The sequence below is a fragment of the Hydra vulgaris genome, chromosome 04 (genome assembly GCF_038396675.1).
Source record: "Hydra vulgaris chromosome 04, alternate assembly HydraT2T_AEP".
NCBI lineage: Eukaryota > Metazoa > Cnidaria > Hydrozoa > Anthoathecata > Hydridae > Hydra > Hydra vulgaris.
Genome location: NC_088923.1, coordinates 13421589 through 13446908, shown reverse-complemented (window position 1 = coordinate 13446908; position 25320 = coordinate 13421589). Strand labels below are relative to the sequence as shown.

Sequence of the window (25320 nt, the reverse complement as noted above, 5' to 3'; positions counted from 1 at the left end):
AAACAATTTGCATAGCATTTCTCATTTTGATTAAAAATATGCAATTCAATTTTCACCATCACGTCAAGTTGTAAAGATATTTGGGTTCAAATCTTTAGCATTTGGGGTAAAATCCCTAATATTGTCAACAACAAAAAACAAAAAAAATTCAAAAGTATGTCAACCTGGATCTCAAAAGAAGCCTATTTTCATAGAGATTTTAAAAATATTATTAGTTTGTAATAAAAATAAATAATTTTTGTATTGTTGCTGAAAAACATTATAATAAAATTTTCTCAAAAGTACAGCATTTTTTTACATAATTTTTTTGTCAATAAATTTTAAGAAAATATATTTATGTTGTAAAATATTGTGTTATTAGATATATTTCTTAATTATATACAGTTACACCAAGAACCAGAGTTATGATTCACATTCATTAAAATTTGTGAACAATTATTTTATTTGTATTTATTTTTCAATTGGTCTCAAACTTTTTGTCGAAAACACATTACAAAAATTCATTTATCAACTTAATGCATAAACTTTTCAGATTAAAAATATACCTTATGCTGAGGTTGCTAGAATTAGTTCTTCTTGTTAAACTCCATGTTTCGCATGTCCTTAAATAAAAATTATGTTTATTGCATAAACTGATGCAATTCATATATTATCTTTTCAGTAAATTATAAAGTCAGCAAATTATCGAGTCAGTAAACCAATAATTCACAGAATGAAGTCAGCATATTAGTAAACTAAAGAAACTAATGATTATAATGTGAGTAAGTTAAAAAAATATAGATTATATAATTTACCAACTAAATAATTTATTGATTTTTTATTTTCATTCTTTACTTATAATTAATGTTATAATTTATTGATTTGAAAATAAAAAAAACAGCAAATCATAAAGGATAATAATTAAATATAACTATTGGCCGTATAAAAATTGCTTTTTCCTTATTACAATTGAAATTAAAAATACCAGTTGTCTACATTTGCCACAATGCATATTGCATCAGAAGCCACTTCATCTAATACAGAATACTAAAAAAAACTCCCTTTGTTATAAAGTATATAATTTAATTTATAAAGTTTAAATGCTGACTAAAATATTTACTTGAACAGAATTTTTCAAGTCCATGGCCAATTTCTCTTTGTTTAGTTTAGCAACACCTTGAAGGACAAAATTGGAAGTGTAGTTTTCAGAATATCTGTTTATAAAAAAAAAAAATTAATCTAAAACTATGTTTACATTCACAAATATAACTTTAACAGAATGTTTATATATAAAAAAAAAAACACACAAGACTACACATACAATTTAACCATATGTGTAATAGTAGCATTATCTTGAAAAAAAGACATTTTAAATTGAGATGACATAATAATCTTAATTCAGATTATGTAATGATCTTAATTCAGATGATGTAATGATCTTATTTAAAATAATATCATTATCAGATTATGATATTATTCATATATTTAAATTATGATATCTCAAATAAGATCATAAATAGGGGTGTACTGTATTGGAAATTTGGAATTCCGGCAAGAACCGGATTTGTAAATAAAATTCCAGCTGGAACGAGGTTTGTATTTATTAGGGCTAGATTTTTAAAACGCTTTAATTGTATTGTGCTTTTGCTTTATGCTTTATAAAAACTTTAAACCAAAAGATTATATGAAGTTGTTTAAAACAAGTTTATAAAAAGAGAGATTTAATACAAACAATTTGCCAGAAATACAAACAATTTGCCAGACATTATTTCAGTTAAGTAATAAGAAAGAAGATGCAAAAAAAACTGTCTAAAATAAAACTTGAATCAATCATAAAAACAAAGTGATATGAAGAAACAAAAATAAAATTCAGCAAAGAGAAAATTATAGTTATAAAAATTATAAAAGGAACCCTTTATAAATACAAATTCAAAAATAAAATTTTCAAAATGTTAAAATTGCTTTTATCTCAAAAAAATTACAATGGCAAAAAACTTCAAGTTTTTTATAAAATTTCTTAATGATTTAACATAACAAAACCAGATTGTCAAATTTGACTTTTAACATAACAAAATTAGATTGCAAAACTTGATTTCAAGATAATTTCAGTTTTTCATTTTCTTTTAATCATACATTGAATTTACTGTTGCTTCAACAATTACTAATAAGGTATTAACTTCCTTAATTTAAAAATGTTTGATGTATTGCATCTGTACACTCAATCTGTAGCTGGCATTGAACATAAAATTGAAGAAAATTTTCTACTTGTTGTTCATGGCCCAACACAATTAACACAATCTTGATTTTTCTAGTCTAACAAACTTCTTGATAGATATAATTTATCAGGGCTACAACCATATTTATTGTTGATTAGGCTAATAAAGTATAGGTATTTTTCAACTTTTGCTTTAGAAAGAAGTTTTGAAATAATTTACCTTTTTGAATATTTTCTAAATAACATAACTTTAAAAGTTTTTCGGAAAAACCAAGTAAATTATATAGTCAAGCAGCTGTAACTTTTTGTTTTCTGTAATCATGCTACTTTTTTGTATTTTGTTTTATGCTTATGTAATTAATACCATATCATTTTGGAGCCATGCGGTTACTAAGGTCAATAATTACAATACCAGAATTAAAAAGTTATCTATTAATGAGAAATATGCTTTGCCTTTTAAACCATCATATGTTCTTTGTACATCAGTATTTTCAGTCTTATTTCAAATAATATTAGTGGCAATTTTGGTATTATTTTTAAAAGTATTAGAAGAAGTTTCTTCAAGTATTATTATAATTTGAATCTTCCGTGAGTTTATTAATATAGAAGTCAATATTTTTAATTTTAGTGTTATCTATGTGAAGTATAATTGGATCAAATAATGAGGTATTAAAACAAATATAATCTGATAAAACAAAGGCAGTTCTTTGTGAGTATTTATAACATAAATTTTGACAGATAAATGATTCGCGTTCAAATTTTAATTTCATTTGTACAACTAAACAGCCATTTTTTAAAAGTGTTATTTCAATTTTTAAACAATGATACATCTGTTTAAAAATAGTTTAGTTCTGGATATGCTGATATAGCAATTGTCATATTTTTTATTTAGGACTCAGTTAATTTTAAGAAATGATTACACTTTGTAACTGTTCTGTGCAAGAAAGAGCCTAAATCTTTTCTTTTATAGTTTTCATTGTATTTAGTATTTTATCACTATTGTGTTTTAAAAAACACAAAAGTGAAAGTAAGTAAACACAAAAGTGAAAGTAAACCCAGTACACAACCTACTAGAACTAACAGGACAACTTCAATGTTCTATTTAAGTAATAAATCAATCAAAAAGTAAAACAACTGATCTCAAATAGTCAATATATAATTTTATACTCATAGATTTAATGCATGTAACATTTAACCAGGTAACTACTTTATTTTGCAACTTTAGCAACTTGCATCTGTAGCATTTTTCATGTTCCTTTTTATTGTCACAATATCTGTAAACGATATCTTCACTAATTTTCTATTCGTAAAACATCTTGTTTGATGACCATTCAGCTGTAATTTTCGGTATTTTAAGAGATACTTCATTAAAAATACATGTTTGCTATTTAATAAAAATATTCAATAGTCTATTAGGCTTACTTTTTTTCTTTTAGCATTAAAAACATAAATACATTTGCATTTTCTTTCGCAATTTCTCGAAAGTATTTTTTTAATCATTTAGGTTTTTAATGATAAATTAAGAACTAATAGTAGCAGCGACAGTACTGTTGATTTTTTTTAATAAAAAAGTAACCATCTTTACTTTTGTCCCTACATCGAATTAATTTTGAGACCAGGCCTCTGAAATGAATTGTTAAGAATTTTGTATTTTTTATCTAGGTTTACCTATAGTTCTTTATTGCACCGTAGGATATAATTTTTTTTTTTTACTCAGTCGGCGTCATGTCTTAAAAAAAAAGTAGAAAATAAATTCCAGCATTTCAGCCTGAAATATTGTAAATCCGGCCGGAACTGGAACAACATAAAAGTCACAAATCTCGACCCGAACGAAATTCTGGCACTTTAATCATAATATTATCTTAATTTTTTTATAACATCATGAGATAATAATATGATCTTATGTGAGATAATCTAAATATTAATACTTCAACAATTTAATGTTTAACAATTAACTCGCTTTTAAGTAGTTTCTAGGCTTTTTTAAACCCATTGTGTAACTTAATTGGCTAAAAAAGTATTTTCTAGCATGTAATTGGCTATATATGACTAATTTAATGTGCTTAATTACTGTTTAATGCATTTAGTTACAATTTTATGATTGTAATTGGCTAAAGTAGAGTTTTCTAACGTGTAAATGGCTATATATGAAGTCTAATTTAATGGCCTTATAAAAATTATGACTTATTCTCTTGCACTATTTATTGACATCAAATTTAACAGTTTTAATGTGAACAAATCAGGTCACAGGTATATAACTTAAAATTAATATTTTAAATTATTATTCATTTTTAACTTAATTTTATTTTTTGTATCAAATATTAATTTTATTTTTAAATTTAACTATAACTTTATAAACTGCTTGTAAGTTATTAATTTAATGCGCTTAGTTACAATTGTTAGTTATTCTCCCGCTTCTTTAACTGAATTGTGTTCTTTAACTCACGCTTTTCTTCTCGACTTTTTAACACTATTTTAACTTTAATACATTTTGATTAGGATTTTGTTTATATTTGTATACATATATGTTTTGATACATATATAGTTTATAGTTTTTAGTTCAGTTTAACCTTTGTTTGTTGTTGACTTTTTTTTTTCTAATTTACTTAATTAATTAGTCTATTTAGAAAAATTTTAAAAGAAATGTTAGTATGACTGGTAAAGGTTTTTTAGTGCAATGTGATTTCAGTTAGTTTTGCCTTAAGCTTTTTTCAGAACAATTTTATAAGATAAACTTTTAATTGCTAACAAAGCAAGCTTTATTTTTTTATTCAGAGCTATTGGAAGCATATTGGAAGCCCTTTTTAGTTAGTTCAATTCTCTTTATTTTTTTTTGTTATGCCTAAAATAAGAAGGATTAATGAGAATATAAAAAAATTTTAGACGCCAAACTGACAGCAATTTAAGTAAGTTAATCACTCATTGTTGCAATTGCAATTTTATCATACTTTAACTATTTATAAGAGCTTATTAAAAGAAAGTTTAATAACAAGGAGTAAAAAATTTTTAACTAAAGTTTATTTTTGTTTTGATTTTATTGTTTAAAATACTATTTTTATTTGTTAGACAGTCAGATAGAACTCAGTAAGCTATTATTTTTTTAGATTTGAAAGCAGTAAGCTTTTTTTTAAATGCTCTACTCAGTTACTTTTTTTATTTACCATTTTGCCTTTTAGGTGTTGTATTCACAGTAGCTGCAACAACTAATGATGTCTATTATCTTTTATATACAAAAAACAAACAATAAATATTGTTTATTTTAACATCATCTTTAGGACTAATCAGGATTAAAAGAAGAAAAAAAGAAACTCAATTGAAAACAGCATAGTAAATCAAAAAAAACTGTATTTCATTTACCCAGCAAGCAAAGACCTTCCAAAAGTCATATAAGAAGTATCTAGACTGTCTCTAAAAATAAAAAACGCATAATTTTTATCTACCGTCACAAACTTTTTTCAAAACACTCTTTTTAAGAGCGGTTTATATTTTGGTGTGTCAATTATGTTATGTAAAGTATAAAGGTATGTCAAATATGGTGTATAAAGTATGAAGGTGTGTCAAATACAAAAGCGTGTCAAATACGAAAGTGTGTCTAGTATGAAGGTGTGTAAAGTATGATGATTATGGTGTATAAGTATTATGTTTTGGTGCGTCAAGTCATAATTTTTTGGTGTGTCAGTATAAAATTGGTGTCAATTTAAAATATTATTTATTACATGTAAAATAAACTTCATAATATCAAATTAAATATATTAACATAAAAAAAAGCATAACATTGGAGAAAAAAAAAAACTTTAAATAACTGATTTTCCTAAAGATGTTTTTGGCAATAATAATAAGTAAATATTTTTAATTTGCAAAATTTTTCCACATTAAAATTAAAACTTTTAAATAATGGATAATAAATTAAAAAAAAAGAATAAAAAGTATTAAATATAAAAATAAAATAGATAGTATAAAATTGAACATTGAAATGTTAAATGAAAAACATTAAAATTTGAATAAAAACCTTTTTTTTTCTATGGTTTGATGAGTTCTAAAAAACAAAAACAAAAAAAGAATTTATTATATAGGCAAATGCACATAGATATTTTTATATTACATACTATACATACATAACTTCAGTTTCAACTCAGGGGACGATTATTTAATGTGGTTAGCAAATAATATTTATTAATGCTATATATATATATATATATATATATATATATATATATATATATATATATATATATATATATATATATATATATATATATATATATATATACAGGCCTTGGTGGGAAGCAAGAGCTTAAGCTCTCGCCCACACTCCCCTAAAGTGGTTTATGGGAGCAGTTTATGGCTCTCGCAAAGGTGTATATTTTTTTCATAAATATAAATAACTTTCTTTTGTTTTTAGATCATAATAAAAAATAATTCAAAATTTTTGTGCAACTACATAAAATAAAAAAGAAAAAGTTTCAGTTTCAGTTTTTATTTTTTGCTTACAAAATGGGTCTGTTTTTTTTTGCTTTTTTTGTGTGACAAATAATATAACTATAACATTTATGACATTATGGTCAAGTTGGCAAAGTTGTTTTTAAAAGCAAACCATTATCGTATTAACTGAAACTATTATTAGATGATAATATATCGTATTAGATGAAAACGCAAAAGTCATTTTTAAAATAAACCAATAATTGCATAAAAAACTGCAATGCTTTAAAAGCAATTTATTGGAAAAAACGTTTTTTACATCATGATAAACAACACTTGTTATGTATATATTCTTGTAACATTGATGTTATAAACATATGCTAGTAACAAGTATAAAATCCAATTTTGTATTTAACAAGCAATTTTTTAACAAATAAACAGATTGCTCTTGTATAAACCGAAAGCTCTTGTAAAAAGCTATTGAGAGGAGCTGCTAATGGCTCGCATGGCTCACCATGTTTGTTTTAGGAGAGCTTTTCTCCACTCTCACACTCATTTATTCCCACTGAGGCCTGTATATATATAAATTATATTTCATTTTATCATATTTTTTAAAAATATTAACAACAACAACAACAACAAAAAAATTGTAAACTTAAAGTGTGCATAATATATTAGGAGCGCACAACAAAATACACATAGATTACAATACGCTCACATGTAAAAGTTAAAAACACACAGAATGTCTATGTATACATACAAATGTATCAATCACATAATGTATATGTATACCTACAAATTTATCAAATTCTAACTAACATAATATTTTATAAATACTCTAATTAAAAAAACACCTTGGCATGGAAAGTTCTTTTAAGCTCATTTTCTTCAAATCTTTACTTAACGTGCTTTGCTTTTCTTTAAGCATTATTTCTGTCTGAAAATTTAGCTCTATATTTTTAAGTGTTCCTGATGATTCACTAACTTGAATATTGTTTGAATTAAAACCAGATTGTTCTTTAAGAGAAAATCTTTTTGTATCATTATCAATACTACAATAATCTGAATCCATGTCTGCAACTGCAATGCTAGAAGAATGGGAACTAATGGAACTGTTACAAGAAATACTTCTTTCATTTAAATAAGGAATAAAGTTCATATCTTCTGTACCACTATCGTGACTTTTAGTACTATTTCTCAGAGTTGACTTAGATTTAGGGCTAATACAAGGTATAGGATCTGAAGATTTACGCGGTCTGTAAAATTTATCGGAAATATTAGATTCTGTTTGATTTATAGAAGGACAACAATAGCAAACAAATGATTTATTAGATTTAGTTTGTGTTAAAAGATCTTGCGAGTTTTTATACAAATTTTCTAAACATTTAAAACAAGTTTGACATAAAAGATCTCCTATAAAATTTTTATCTTTCTTACAATGTTCACAAAACATGTCATACATTAATTTTTCTAATGTACCACAAATATAACATGATTTTTGATTTATGACAGTTAAAGAATTTAAGTTATCACTAAAACATTTATGACTATCTAAATGTGAGCAACACTTTAGTGGTGGATGCAAAACCGATTTCATCTTTTGTAATTGACTACAGTCACAGTGTCTTTCACCCAAGCCATTTAATAAAATTTCAGATTTCTTACTTTTATTTGATATATTATCACTAAAAAACTCTTTATCATTGCAAAAAACTTCTGGAGGTGTTTGACTATTCTCAACCCAACTTTTGATGTTTTTTGGAGTATTTGAAGAAAAATTCAAAGTGCTCTCTTCAAAACTGGTACCTAATGAAGGTACCTGCTTTTCCTCCTCTGGCACCATTTGCATAATTGTTTCTTTGACATCGCTACATCTGATAAAGTAAGTGAGTACTTGCAACAGCTGGCAAACAAAAGTTTTATTTTGACCAACAATAACAGTACGTGCTAGTTTTAGCGGAACACTTATTGAACCATACATATCACTGGAAAAAATGATGACAACCCTTTAAATTTTAATTAAGGAATTCTTAATTTTGAAATAATAATTATAAAAACAAAAGATTATACATTATAGTTATTAATTATCCTTTATAAAAGTAAGACTACAAATGCATTAAATAATCATAAATTATAAAATATAACCATAATTGGGCCCACAATGGATTATAAGGATGACATTTAGCTAAAACAGCAACCTATAACGGAAAAAAAAAAAAAAGCATATTAAAATGATATAGCAACAAAAAGTCAAAAAAATACTCTGTAATAACAAAACAAAAATTTGTATTAAATAAAAAGCCTATATTAAATAAATTTACAGCTTTTGAAGAATGCTTGTCCATAAAAGCACGCTTTGATGTAAGTCCACTAGACATAACAGTTGCAACCCAAGAAGTATGATGGGAAAGCACTGCCGTCAATAATATAGACAAGAAGCTAAAACAATTTGTATAAAGTAACAAAAAATTATTAATAATATTAAAAGCAAATAGTATTATTAATACAAAATAATACAATACATCACAAAAAAAGAATAACTTGATCAACATTTATACAAACTTTTTAAAAAAAGAACTTACTAATTCGTTTCTTTTTTTTCACAGACACTTGCAATGCTCATAAACGATTCCATAAAACTGTTAACATTTTCAATATTATGTGTATCATCAGAAGTCATTAGACTCAACCAAGTTGGCTCCTATACAATTAAAACAAAATCAATTTACTTCATTCAAAAAATTAAAAGAATATATTCACAGTTACCAACCCTTGGAATTAGGAAAAATGAGGTCAGCAAATTATTGTCGATCTCAATCAATTAGAGGTTGGCATCAGGTCGGCAAAAAAATTTAATACGAAGGTCTTACCATAAACATAGGAATGATGTCTGCAATTTTTTGCAGACCTCAAACACTTTTAGATCAGCAATTAGGTCGGCATTGCCGAATGCCGACCCTAATTCAGAGGGCTGCTGTTACATAATAAAACAGTGAGCATTTGGCAGTATAAATGTACTTACCAAAATTCTTGGAGTGTAATAAATGTACTCACCAAAATTCTTGGGGTGTAAAAAAGGTTCAGAATATCTTCTTTAAAACACTCCACACCCTATATGAAACAAAACATTTAAAAAAAAACTACTTTCACTTCAATAAAAATTGAAAAATAAATTAAAAATATACATACTACAATAGATGCTTTCATAAAATTGTTATGTAGATAAAACGACTTTTCAATCTTTATGCGAAGTGCTTGTAAGTGCCATTCAATAAGGGCAAAATGAGAAAAGAAGAATGCCTGAAAAGCCCTGAAGAAAATTTTTCTAACTTTACAATACAATTGATATTTTTGTTTGTGAAATGTTAATAAGATATTCTGTTAAATAAATTTAAATGACAGATTATTAAAAGATATTACCAGGAGCTTAAGAGGAACCCCTATATAAATGGAAAAAAAAATATCCAAAATTTCTATATCAACTTAATTTAAACAAAACACGATAAAAAAAATAAATATCTCAAGTGAACAAAAACAGTTTATTAAGATACCATGAATATTATTATGCTACGACCTGCAAAGGTACAACGACTCCAAAATAGATTAATTAAAAATTAGTTTAAATCACAAAAACCAAAAAATTTCTGTTTTTGAGCAGCCACAGAGCCCAGATCTACATCTCATTCAGCATTTTTAGGAGTACATTAACAGATGAAACATTCCATGTATCCAATAAAACATCCAATGACGATCATACACAACCAGCATATAGTTGATAGAAAATCATTTATCATAAACCAAAGACTATTTATTTGCTTAGATCGAAAAATATTAATACAACATTTGTCATCATCTCATTAATTTAGTTGATTTGATGACTTGTCACTGCACGACTGTTTAAGAAGATAAGAGCAAAGATAACTCAATAACGTTTTTGTAATAAAATAACCTTATTCAAACTTGATTTGCTTCAAATATAATTTCAATGATAGTAATCCTAACCTTACTTATTTTTTTGTTATATTTTTTAGAAATTTTTATTTTATTTTAAAGAACCCTATTTTTAATCATAATACTATGGCAATCATCTATAAGGCATTTCAAAATTTACTCACTGGTAATTTTTAAAATTTATCAAAACATTAACACAAAAAACTTTGTCATACTTATTTTCTTCAGCAGTATTCCATTGTTTAAATATAATACCAATACCAATCTTTGGTTGCTGTTTATAAGTTCCCTGTATATAGCAATTTAAAAGTGTTACAAAATGAATATAAATAAATAGTCCCTTATAAATAACAATTTTAAAATATTGTAAAATGTATATAAAGAAATGGCTTCACTCTTAAGTTTTTAAAAGGAAGAATTTTTTTATCATGTATTTAATTAAATATATACATGTGAGTGAGTGTGTATGAGAGTGTGTGTTTGTGTATGTACGTGTATGTATGTATGTATGTATGTATGCATGTATGTATGTATGTATGTATGTATGTATGTATGTATGTATGTATGTATGTATGTATGTATGTATGTATGTATGTATGTATGTATGTATGTATGTATGTACATTCATAAATACATACATTCTCTTTTTTTCTGTTCAATTTATTGTTGGTTAAATATTTTACTTTTTTTATTAAGAAAATTTCAAAAAAAATAGCTAAAGAATTTTTGCAACTTTTATGTAAGGTAAGTTAAAAAATACACATTAAAGTTATGTTTTTCCAAAAGTTTTGTCATATAACTGAAAATTTTTACATTTAAAGTTTTAAACAAAGATGCTTAGTTAAAGTACATTTTAATTTTGAATTAGTGTTGCTTCCAAAAGTTTTGGCGCTTTTATAAAATGATTTTATTATTTACACAATAAAAAATATTATTCAAAATTTAATATTCAAAAACTTTTTTAATATTATTAAAAAAATAATGTTTAAAATTTATTTACTCACTCTTAAAAAAAAAAATTGTGTAAAACAAAAAGTGAGCAAATGACACTATTGAACAGTTGTTTAAATAACAACAATTGTATTTTAAAGGACTTTTTTTTTAAAATAAAAACAGTTTTCAGGGCTCCTAGAATTGCATGTCTAAATAAGATCAACCGCTTTTGATCTGGGTATTTAAACTGACTAAAATTACCTCATATGCCACAAGTAGGAGGAATACATGGCATTTAATATGAAGATATGCTAACAATTTCCCACCCCTTTGGCTAATATATAATATACAATAGCCACACATGGTTTTACTGAACTTACTAATGATCTAATACAGGTTTGGTTACTTTTTCAGCTGCCACAAGCAATAAACTCAATTCTGTAAGTTGTCAACTCTAGGTTTTTGTTGTTGTTGTTGTTGTTGTTGCAGAGATGTGAGCTTATTTCGGAGGAAATAATAATTGCAGGGTAATGTAATGAATGTAATGTAAGTTAAATGCATGATATCAGGATAACTTTTTTTATTTTTGTATTAAGAATTAAATTAACATCTTGTAAAAATTTTCAATTCAAATCACAATACTGTTTTGCAGAAATTTGTCCCAAAAGTTGAAACATTTTTTTACTAAGTTTTAGTGCATAATGTAAATTAAATGGCATTTTTGGTCATAAGTTTGATACTCTATTGCTAGAATAAAGTTATTTTAGCATATTTTATTCCTTAGACCAACAACTTTCAATTTTTAAAATTGCTAAAAGTTTAATTAAGGGTTTTTAACTTTATCAAAAATTCAATAAGAGAATTTTTGATAAAGTTGTTGCAAGTGTAACATGTTAAAAATGGAACACACCATGTTGAACATGGCACTTCTCTTTTATAAGAAACACGAGGATGAAAAATGGCAAAAAAAAATAAATAATTAAGTAACACGAAACCATGCAAACCAATTCACCTCCTTAAATTTTATCAATTAGAAGCAAAAAAAAAAAAAAATTTTTTTAATTTTATATATATATTTTAATTTAATAAAATTGCCAGTTTAGTGCTCCTTTTAGTGTGTCTTAACAATGATTAACAAATAGATTACTGACTAATCTCAATAATTCCATTTTATCTATATTGGAAATAAAAAAGTTGGAATTTTTCTAGCTTTCCTTCCTTTTTATATATATAAAGCATACGCTACACAGAAATTTAAATGATTTACTAAAATTAATAATTTTCAAAAATTATTTCAAGTCATTAAACTCAATAAATAAACACCTCATCAGAACTCTCTGATTTTGATCTCCATAGATTTGGTAAATCTAGGCTAGTTTTCTGAAACCGATGAAAACGTGTTTGTAAACAACCATTTGGGGAAGACATACTTTTTTCTGAAACTAAAGAGGAGCTTTTGTAGCAGTCACTTAAAGAATAACCATTAACACTTTTAGATTTTGATAAAAATGAAGGTTGCACTGGTGTAGGAATCGGATGGCTCACAGCAGATGATTTAGATAAGGTTCCTTAACATAAAACGAGTCAATTAAACAAATATAAATAGTATTGTATTGCTGTTTCTTAATCAATAATAATAAAACCTATTAGCAAAATTTTTACAATTACAATGTTTAGAACTAAAGATATTGAAATTGTTTTTATTATTACAAAACCATTAACATAATAATACAAACAGGATATAATAATAATAAAAAAAAGTTAAAAAAAATATATAAAACAAAAAAAATCAATTTCATGAAATATGTTAATGGGTATATAACTTACTCATTATACTTTCTGAACTTGATGAATCTGCCGAATCAGATTGCCACATATGTATAGAATCCAAAGACATATTAGAATCACTAGGAAAAACAAAATTACTATTATCTTTAATAATGCATTAATTAATTTTATATTATTCAACTTAATTTGTAGGCTTAAAAACTAGAAAACTAGAATTAAAATTGAAATTTAAAACCGTTTTTCTTATGTTTTCAACAATGTATAAGGTATTGACATTTGTTTTACATAAAACTTTCCATAGGAAATGTCATAAAACTAACTAACAGGACTGATGATAATGTACTTACGGGTCCAAATTCAAGTTTAATGCATTTTTCTTATTGAACATTTTCATAAATTGAAAATTGAAAAACATTTTCAGAAATTGAAAAGAAATATACCCTATGACTATTTTTTTGTCAACATTTGAATATAACTCAATTTCAGACAATCGTTTCGAACTAAACTATTTAATACATGTCTTTTTTTTCTTTTTAGCTTTTTCACTAATGAATCTTTGCTTTTAGGATAATTCCCACATTTATTTTTGCCTATTTTTACTCATTTGTGTTTAGAATTTGCTGCCACTATTTAGATGATGCAATTAAAGATAAACATTTTTTTTTCAAAATGCTAAAACATTTTAAATGTGATTTACAAATAGAACAAGCTAAATCTTTTACATTATTTAAGATTTTTATTACTGCTGCAATATTACAAATTTCAACATTTCAACACCACAGCAAAGGCAATAAACTTTTATCATTATCAAATATAAAAAGGAACAACTAATTGTTTCAAAAATATTGTTGACTTTTGAAACCTACATTAAGTATTAACTCACAATAAAATTCTTCGTTTGACATTTTTATTATATTTAATAATATAATGCTTAAACAATTTAAGTTAAAACCTATTTATTGGGATTAATAGTGATTTAACATTTAATGTTAAAATCTTTTTACCAAAATGAAATCTTTATATTATTTGGTAAATGAGAAGCTTATTTCTCAATGCTTCAAACATGAACTGAACATATTATAAATAATGGTTTGTAAACTTTATTTAAAAAAATTAAAATAACTATATGTTAACAATTTAAAACTTTTAGTTTGTTTTTCTAAGCAATTTCTGAGCAAAAAAAACAGTGCTGATCATTAAATCTACACACATCCTATTATATGGATACTATTTCTATGGATATTATGCCATGCCTTGATGATAAGCCCTGCCTAGCTTGCATTTTGGGTACAAAAAATTTTGGTGGCAAATTAGGTATGCATTTAGCAATTTTAGGTTAAGCGATATATATATATATATATATATATATATATATATATATATATATATATATATATATATATATATTAAAAATGAAAATTTTAGTTTTAAAGAAATGTAAAATACTAAGTTTATTTTAAAATGTAAAATTTAGTTTCAAAAGAATGTAAAATAGTTTTGCAATAATTAATTAAAAAAAATTTTTCTTATTGTCTGCTAATTTATTATGTATATATATTAAAAATGAAAATTTTAGTTTTAAAGAAATGTAAAATACTAACTTTATTTTAAAATGTAAAATTTAGTTTCAAAAGAATGTAAAATAGTTTTGCAATAATTATTTAAAAAAAATATCTATTAAAATCTATTACACATATCTATTAAAATGCGTGATAGCAAAAAAACTTCTCTTTTCTTTTAAAAAGGGAGAAGTTTTTTATAATTGATAATTTTCATATGATAATTCAAAACACACTTATGAGGTAATTTAATTTAGGTAAGGTAAGTTTATCAAATTCTTTATCAATATCAAAGCTGAGTTAAAATTACATTTATTAGCGTTTTCTTTATGCAACAAAATCTCACAACAAGGTCTGTTATACAATTTTACATAATATTTTATAATGAGTAATTATTAAGAGTAGTGAAAAAAATTTTTTTAATCCAAACTTACCATAAATTCACTTCATGATTTCTTGAACGTAGAGCAAACACTTTTGTCATTAAAAGCTGTGGAGGTGATCTGTAAGATTATTCATAGATTAGGAATTTTCAAAAAATAAAACAAATTACTAAATTATATCATTGGTCATATAAATACCTGATTATATGAATTTTTACAATTGCTCCTTTATAGATCATTGCAACTGATCCAAAAATCATTTCGCCTAGCATTTTAACATCTGAACTTGGCTTTTTAAGCTAAAAAACAAAATTTATTGATATATGAAAAAGTCATTAAATCACTCTTAAATAAAGACAGTAGAAAAAATTTTTTTAAATAGCAATGTAGATTTTAGTGAAACCAAACAAAATACAAAAATTTTTTCAATAGAAAATTATTTAAATTAATAAATTTCAAAAAGTCATGTTTTAAGTATACAGGTTATAAAAGATCTGTACTTTTTTATCTGTGATTTTTAATCACAAACAAAAAAAAGTTTTCTGACAAAATAGTCTATAAAACATGGTTAAAATTAGACAAAATTTAATTGTTTATTATCACCTAATATAAAAATATATTTTTCTTAAAAAGTGCAGTCAGAAATACAAAAATTAAAATATTTTTAAATTACTGCAAATAGGAATATCTTAACTTATTTAATCCATAAGTTAGCACTCTAATAAAAAAAACTCTTTTAATGGCAATGAAATACTAAGAATCTTTCATTACCCTTCATTCAGAACAAATTTATGTAACTGATTAAGTTATCATGCATCAAGAAATTTTATTATTCTATTTCATCACATTTTATCTTTAGTTTTTATTACATTTCGTCCTGTAATATAATAAAATTACACTATATTACATGATGAAATCTGATTAATTTGATTACTAAAAATGTAAAACTTACTAAACTATGTTTAATATTTGCCCATAATTTTTAGATAATAACTAAACTCATCACTATTTATTGCAGAGGAATATAAACAATCAAAAACTCTGCAAAAATAAAAAGACTATACCAAAAAGCATCCAGACTGTAATAATGACAATTCTCTACTAGAATTGTCATTTTTACATATTTTTTTTACATTTGTTCAATCTTTATTTCTAATGACTAAACTATATGTAAACAAAACGCTTTTTTATACTTATTATACCCACTGAATATTATGAGTTCTTCATTTCTGTGAATTCTGTTTATTTAAAAATGTCATAAAAACAGTTACAAAAAGTAACTTTTAATTTTATTTATTCAAATATTGAAAATTAACAAATTATAAACTAAACGCTCACTGCTAAACTAGTCAAAAAAGTGACAACAAAAGCAAATGCATAAATCGTAAACTGAAAATGTTTGTATATAAAGTTATTACTTTGCTGATGGTGATAAAAAGTTCTTTAGATTACAAACTGGTAAAATAAATTAAATCGAGGTAAAAACTAGATGGCTTGCAAAAATTTGAAAAACGTATCATTAAATTACAAACTTCATTTAAAACTGTAAATGCAAAGTTATTGATTTTACTTAAATAAAATACTTAACAAAAATTTAATTAATTTTTGTAAAGTATTTTTTTAAGAGACAAAATACTTAACAAAATTTAATTTAAAATAAAGTAATTTATTTAATAAAATACTTTCTAAATATAAATTTAGAAATACCAAGTACATAATGCTTTATAAAAGAACGCTATGATGCTTTTACAATATAAATCACTGTGCACCTTGAACCAGTGCTTTAATTAATTTTAAAAGTCAATTATTGGTTTGAATAATAGTAAGCATGTTAAGTATAAGTTGTATAAAAAGGGCACAAAAAATATATTTTTAAAATTTTCAACGAACAGTAAATTTTTCACTGAATTTTAGAACGATACTTGAAATTGTACAGACCTGAAAATGTAATCCTTTTACTAATTACAGGTTTTCTTCATTGTTTTTTTTTTGTTTTCTTTTTTGCTTAAAGGTTCTAATTGGTATGGAGTTACCAAATATATTATAGTTATCAAAATGAAAATGGAAAACATAACATGATTACCTTTTTATTCCTATTCAAGCTAACAAAATTTAGCAATTTGAACTAAATCAACCAATATTTTTAAATAAAACATGTAATAACTCATTAATTATCCCTAATAAATACTTTCGTTTATCCAAATTATTAATTAAAACATCACTTTGATAGAAGGAAAAAAACTAATACTGATAAATGGCCTTCATAAAATTAAACAATTCTCATTGTTTTATTTAAACTTTAAATAAAAATAAAAAAAGATTCAGAATATATAAGATGAGTAAAGTCTTTATTTTATGTAGGAGTTCGCCATAAAAATCCTAATTTTTTCTGTCTTTTAACTCTCGCACAAAAACAAGAACTAACAGTTTTGCTTTAAACAACTACGGTATTTTATATGGGTATGAAAATTTTTACACTTTTTATGCAAATATCTTTATCTGCGTGTAGTTTCAGTAGCCTAGCTACCACAAGACAAGGTAAAGAAATCTTACGGTCCCTCAAGCAACTTCGCCCAGGGCCGCGGAGTTTAAGAGCATCGAAATATATTTAAGTTTTTGTTTTTTTAGAAAAGATATTGCTCCAGAAAAACAGTAGTTGAGCACCTTGGCCACAGAAAAAATACTTTGATACGCCACTGTGTAATATGCATATAACCCGAGCTGTAGCGTAGCAATGATTTATATGTAAATTAAGAAAAAATTTGTGGTGATTGGAGCCTGGAAACAAAAACACACTAAAACATAAATGCGAGGGCAACAAATTAATAACTTTTATCTTTTTATTTCCTTTTATTAAATTTAAGTCGACAGGTTTTAAAATTCATATATTCAATAATTTTTAGTGATCAAGAGTTTCAATAAAGTAAAGTTTACACCTTCATCAAATGAGGTGGTAAACTTGATACAATATACAGTGACTTAGTCAAGGGTAGCAAACAGTAGCATAGCTCTTTCTGCTCAACAAAAAATTTAAATAAAAAATCAATTATTATTAAGGAGCTTTTGTCCCTATCACTAATATGCCTCTTACGCAGCTGGGGCCTGTCTCTAGTTTACTGGTATACCCCCATGTTGACTATATTTGCCCCTACTTTCCCTTTTACTTTATCCTTTTACAATGCCCCACCACAAACATCGAGTTATACTAGAAGTATTACCCAGAAGTTCCCACAAACAGGCAATGGTTTTGCATACGCAACCTATCTCCAAATTTATGTTACATCAACGTGAAGTGACTGTTCATTGAAGAAGTAAACAATATAACTTAAATTTTACTTACAAAGTAAAGTATAAAATTTACTTTTATTTGTAATTGTAAATAACAATTTTTATCAAATTGCTTTTGTGTAAGTTGTCTTTGCTAATTAGTTCCTTTTACACATAAAAGTAATTTATTTTTATGATATAGTTTTATTTTACTTTTTAAAGTCAGTGTTATGTTTTTTAATTATTATATTTACATAAGATTACTTTATAAATAACTTTTTTTACATATAAAAAATAAATTACATTTTAATATAAATTTCTTACATAATTAAAAACAAAATTGCTTTTCAAAGTAAATTACTTTACACGACCTACCATTAAAAGTAAATTACATTTCCAAATAAAAGTAAGCAACTTTTTAATGCAAATTATTTTTACTTCTAAAAATAAATTACTTTTTCAAGTAACAGTTACGCATTTAAGCGACAGTGACGCAGTGGTTAGACCGTTAGCTTTAAAAGCAGGAGATCTAGGCTCGAAACGAGCACTGGACATATTATCGCGTCAAGGTAAGGAAGGAGGCATGAACTTCCTAGTTAAATGCACTTCCGCAGTGCTCTGTGACAAGATCGTTAGGTCTTCTTGAGGCACCTAAAAAAATTTAGTTTTTTAGTTTTTATGAATGATGACTTTCTAAGACAACGAAAGTCTCTTTAACAAATTGTAATATAAGAATCATTGAAGTTATTACATTAAAAAGATGAAAAAAAAATTTGTTAAAGTTAAAAATTTTGTTGAAAATAAAAGACAAATATTTTTGCAAGCTGTTACAATTAAATAAGTTTGATCTTTAAATGCTTTTATATTATTGAAACACTTTTTAATAAAGTAAAATACTTCTAATGAATTTTTATATAAAGTATTAATAAACATTAAGTATGACATAAAATTTAATATTTATGCTTTATAGAATAAAAATAATTTAAAAAAAGGACTTTAAGGGGAGATAACAATTTTCATAGCTTCAGGACTTTTAAAATTTAACAGAACTTAAAATAATGTGATTAGAAATATTTTTTTTCTTTGCTAATTTTTTTTTTTTGCTTTTTCCATAAGTAGTTTTTCAAGAGTGTTTTAAATTTCTGCAGTTTCCTGAAGTAGTAGCTGTCCTGTAAATAAATAAGTTCTATGAGTCGCAAATAACACTGTTAACTGCATGTTTTATTTTGCTGTTTAACAATGCAACAAAATTTTAATACATAATAATAGATAAGTTTAACTTTATGTTTTTATACTTTGAATTTTGTCTTTAATTCTGTATTCTGCTTTAATTCTTCCTGTTCTTTTGACTTTTCTTTTTTCGACTCGGAGTGTTCCTTAACAAGATATAGAAAAAAAGAATCATCACTAAAATACTAATAAATAAAATTATTATGGCATCACTATAATAATAACTTAATAATTATTAAGATTATTTTGCTATGAGTTCCTTAACAATTTAAGTTCTTAAATCAAATTCAAGAACTATAAACAAAATATACTGCAAATTCTTTTTTTTTCCCTATATTTTGATGAACTAGATAAAACTTTAGGAATGACATCATAACTATATTACATTTTGCATATTTACCAAATCATTATTGTATACCAGTTATAAGCTGGTTTTAACTTTAGAAACTCTAATTAGTAATATATTTATAGTTTTGAAGTCTCTTTATAAAATTTATATTATTTAATGTTTTATAGTACTTTTTTAGCATAGTTAATACAAGTTCTTGAAAATACGATAACTTTGCAATTTAACAAAAAGTGTACAAAAAATTTATTAAGCACAACTAATAAGTCTTTAATATATTTTTTTAATTATGAGAAATTTAATTTATCTACAATTAAGCGCAAATAAAATTTTTGATATTTAACTTTTTAGTCAGTGAATCATATTTCAGTATGAAAAACTGCTATAATTTAGTCCGTATGTTATATTTCAGTACAATTTTTAGATTTATAGTGGATATATCATATTTCAGCATAAAAGGCCACTATAATTTAGTTGGTGTGTCATATTTCAGTATTAAAGACTATAATTTAGTACAAATATGATATAAGAGAACTAACTTTAAGTCTGAACTTAAGTCTGATCTAAAAAAAGAACTTTTTTTTATACCACCTAACTTTTTATTGAAATCTGAACAAATTTGAACTGAAAATAGTTTGATGTAATTATAAAAGTTATGTAAATAAACAAGTTAAATGAGTTATCTAAATAAAGAGATGATGCAGACCAGTTTATCTTCTATTTCTTTTCATTGGTTTAAAGTCAAGCCTCATTCTATGGTTTTCTCTTTATATGCAGTTGTTATTTCTAATTATAAAATTTCTTATGAAGAAAAACATCTTAATATTATTTAGAAAATAGCTAAAAAAAAATGTCATTAGTAAAGTCTAACATGTTTCATAAATAGATCTGATCTTATTACATATCCCAAGAACTATTTTGAAAAGAACTTTGCCTTGTTTTAAATTATTATGCTGCATGCAACTTATGTTCAAACTTGCAGTAGACTCACCATACACAAGTATATATACTATATTTTAGTTAATTTTAGTTACGCCAAAACTATTTTATTTAAATTGTTCGAAATTTTAGTTTTTGCAAAATTTAAATTCTAAACATTACGCTATTTTTTAAAATTGATTTTTAATTGCAATAGTCTTAGATACATTTTTAACATTCAGACTTTGGAGGTCAATAATTTAAACTAAACAATTTTTTTATTGTTTTTTTTAATTTAACTTCTAGAACCGCAAAAGTAACTACTTAAATACAAAAAAACTGCTTTATTAAATAAATTTCGTCTATTGAATTTTTATTTTTATTTTTAAGTCTGCAATTGTGTTTATGTTACTAAAGGTTTATAATTTTCACAATGCTTTTAGGAGCCGTTAAAATAAAACCATAAAGATGTTTATGGTTTTATATAACACAATTGTTAAAAAATTAAAAAATAAATGTAATAAATATAGACAAAAATAAAAAGATGATACATTAAACAAGTTTAATATTTTGCTAATGTAATCACTATTTTATTTTAATATTCTATTGTTAATCTAATATTGTTCACATTTTTTGATTATTAATGTTCTATTCTATTATTTAACACAAAAAAACAAAACAGACTTCATAAGCTAATCAAAAGTTAATGAAAACTTTTTTTTTAAATTGCCTTGAAACTGTTTTTACATTTTTTAAAATAAATTGTTTTTTTGTTTTGTTTTTCGTTTTTACATTACATCTAGAAACTTTAGTTACATTTAAAAAAACATATTTACATTTTTACTAAACTTGTATAATTTATCAAAATTAATTTATATTTTATTGAAACTAAATTATAAAATTTTATAATACAGATAAGGAAGTATATTATATAATATATACTCACTTTTAGATCTTTTTTTAATTTTTTATTCTGAATATCCATTTTCCTTCAAACAAATTTAAAAACTTTTTAATATTATTTTATATATCCATTTTATTTTAATAGCATTTTTTTTATTATTATTTTTTTTATTATTAATAATTATTGTTAATATTTAAAAATTAAAGTTTTTGTTTATAGAAAAAAAAATATTTTTAGCCATTATGTATTAAAGTAGGAATTTTACTATTTCATTCATGACTTAAAAATCCTTGTGAAAACTATCTCTGTAATTAACATTCTAAATAAGCATTTTGTTTGTTACAGATTTCTTTTCAATGGAAAGTAAAACAATGCTGATGTCAAACAGCTTCTAATCTTTATTTTATATTTAATTTAAACAGCTGTCTAATCCTTTACTTTAAACCAAGTGGTTTTTGATTTCTCTATTTTAACAACTTAAATGCAATTTAACATAAGGCACTTGTATAATATCACTGTAAAGATCATATACAGTATAAAAATAAAAATATCAAGTCAACAGAAAGCTTTTTAGAGAAAAAAAATCATTTTAAAACAATTAAAATTAAAATAGACAAAAAAAAAAAATTATTCGTAGTAAAATAATGTCTATAGATTTTTTATCTACTATTAGTAGATAAGAAAGAACTACACTAAATAAAAAAAATTTGTAATCACAAAACATACATTTATAGCTGCACTTTGAAGAGCATCAGAATCAAAAAGCAGTGTTCTATCTCCTCTAGGTTCCGCGTCTTTATAAATAAGAACACGAATCTTATCTTTATCCAATATTGGAAGTTTGCTATAGGAAAAAGAATATTAAAGTTTTAATCTATATATATATATATATATATATATATATATATATATATATATATATATATATATATATATATATATATATATATATAAATAAATATATATATATAAAGAGAATATTAAAGTTTTAATCTATAATATATATATATATATATATATATATATATATATATATATATATATATATATATATATATATATATATATATATATATACATACATACATACATACATATAGTTCTTTAATATATTTTTTAAGACTAAACTAAATAGTATCTGTTGCCAACAAACTTTACTAAGTGGTTAGTTGGCAGCAGATTTCATAAATAAAATAACTTATACTATAATTCTAATACTTTTTTTAAAACATTTTTTTGATGTTTTGGAAAATAAAAAACATTATCTGGAAACTGATTATTATTGCTATGAATTATTTATTTTTATTCTAAATTATTTTTTTGTATTTTTACATTTCAAATGCCATAAATTTTTAAATAAATTTTTTAAATACAAATGTGTTTAAAAAAACCATGAGTAATGCATCAATACAATAAAAAAAGAATCACATGACAAAATGAAAATGAAACTAATGATTTGATAATATGCTTACATTTTTTTTATACAAAAATAAACATATTAGTTTGCATTGTCAACAAAAAACACTGTTATAAAGATAGTTTTACTGTATTGATTTAAGATTAAATGTAAAGTAAATGCACTAAATTAAACCAAACACTAGCTTTAATTCTATGCCATTGTTTTTAATTTTTGAATTTTTTTTTTTCATTGTTAATTTTTTCCTAAGTACAGTTGACATTATTCAACTGTCAACTGCTTGGTAATTTAAAAAAACTTAATTGACCCAGTTATTTCAACATCATTTCGATAAATACCTAAAGGCACAAAAACACAAAATTTCTTATACATATATATGTGTGTGTGTGTGTGTGTGTGTGTGTGTGTGTGTGTGTGTGTGTGTGTGTGTGTGTGTGTGTGTGTGTGTGTGTGTGTGTGTGTGTGTGTGTGTGCAAAATACTCATCACCATTTTAAAAAGTACCTAACTAAACCGCCTCTTTTTATATCCCTTTAACATAACAATTATATATACATATATACATATATACATACATACATACATACATACATATATATATGTATGTATGTATGTATGTATATATATATATATATATATATATATATATGTATGTATGTATATATATATATGTATATATGTATATATATATATATATATATATATATATATATATATATATATATATATATATATATATATATATATATATATATATATATATATATATTGCAGTAATGATATTAATAATAATAATAATAATAATAATAACAACTATGTATAAATATTATAGAAGTATATAGGAATGTTATCAATACCTAGGGATAGCTTGAAACTCTTTCTCTATTTTTACTGATTTCCTGGAACTTGAAATAAAAGTAAATGTCATAAAATATATAAATTTTCCAATAATATTCAACATGTATTAAATAAATGTAAATTTTAAATTCAACCTACAGTTAGGAACTTTAAAAAAAATTGCTTTTGGCAGTACCCGTTTGAACGTTTTATATTTGCAGAAAATTATTTAAAAATGATGAAATTTTTCTGGATTGTATAAAATGAAAACTTTAATAGGCAAGATGGAATAAAACTCGTATTTAAAGTAATAAATTTAAGAGCGTTACATTAATAAAATTTTTAAAAAAGGTATTATTATATCGTATATATCAAATCTTTAAGCTACGTAAATAAATTTTAGCTTTATTTGACTAACCTTAGATCTTCACATGGCGTAACAACTTTTTCTTTCTTTATATTTAAAATTCTTGAAAACATTGCTTGCACAACCTAGGTAATACAAAAGTCACCGACACTCCATTTAAAATTAATCGCTTCAATCACAGTTACAACTTTTTTACTACGAGTGACTATCTACACCAAGTTAACTGGTATACAAATGTTAAAACTTCTTAAATTTATTCACGAGCTATTCAGCATAACAATTTTAAAAATTTCAATCGAACTTAAATGTATAAAAAAATTACAATAATTATACACACAGAGCAGTTTCTAATAATTCACACAAAAAAATATACGCAGATAAAAGTTGTATTATTTTTTGTAATTTGATCTTCAATGAAATAGCAATGCGTAGTGTAGAAGATCACATGACAACCATAATAATAAGTGAATGCATTATCAAAAAGCATGACAATCATAACTTTTGTTGAACTTTGTACTTTTTAATTTTGGAAAGTAAATTTTTTTTAATTTTTAATTATTTTTTCAGTTTTTAATTTTATTACAATAAATTTTATGTGTTTGAATTGCGTTTAAATTTCATGCGTTTAAATTTAAACGGTAATAACGTTTTATTGCTATATTGCTTTTAAAGTTTGGAAGCGTAATAAGAACAAATTCATGAAATTAGTAATATATGTGATTTTTGTCTATGAGTTCTACTTTTATATTTGTATCATACCACTTTTGATTTAGTATTATATATTTGTCTATGAGTTTTATTTTTTCAA

At 24.0% G+C, this 25320-nt stretch overlaps 1 protein-coding gene across 4 annotated transcripts in view; it reads right to left on the bottom strand.

The window, feature by feature from the left end:
* The window catches only part of LOC100215551 (folliculin-interacting protein 1), a 29887-nt gene extending 4789 nt beyond the window's left edge, over window positions 1-25098 (bottom strand). Inside the window, exons 1-20 of one of the 4 annotated variants that reach the window (XM_065795501.1) lie at window positions 24564-25098; window positions 24166-24213; window positions 22619-22736; window positions 19790-19870; window positions 15426-15526; window positions 15279-15347; window positions 13325-13404; window positions 12821-13065; window positions 10780-10853; window positions 9803-9923; window positions 9668-9724; window positions 9196-9314; window positions 8935-9052; window positions 8759-8811; window positions 7468-8598; window positions 6204-6230; window positions 5552-5602; window positions 1100-1193; window positions 965-1026; window positions 546-602 (exon numbers count right to left, since the gene is read on the bottom strand). In XM_065795501.1, coding sequence (XP_065651573.1) covers window positions 546-602; window positions 965-1026; window positions 1100-1193; window positions 5552-5602; window positions 6204-6230; window positions 7468-8598; window positions 8759-8811; window positions 8935-9052; window positions 9196-9314; window positions 9668-9724; window positions 9803-9923; window positions 10780-10853; window positions 12821-13065; window positions 13325-13404; window positions 15279-15347; window positions 15426-15526; window positions 19790-19870; window positions 22619-22736; window positions 24166-24213; window positions 24564-24625 — 2768 coding nt within the window. In that variant the 5' untranslated portion in view covers window positions 24626-25098. The remainder of the gene's footprint in view (window positions 1-545; window positions 603-964; window positions 1027-1099; window positions 1194-5551; window positions 5603-6203; window positions 6231-7467; window positions 8599-8758; window positions 8812-8934; window positions 9053-9195; window positions 9315-9667; window positions 9725-9802; window positions 9924-10779; window positions 10854-12820; window positions 13066-13324; window positions 13405-15278; window positions 15348-15425; window positions 15527-19789; window positions 19871-22618; window positions 22737-24165; window positions 24214-24563) is intronic. The other 3 variants (XM_065795502.1, XR_010638046.1, XM_065795503.1) reach the window with 3 other exon arrangements.
* Between the last annotated feature and the right edge of the window lie 222 nt (window positions 25099-25320).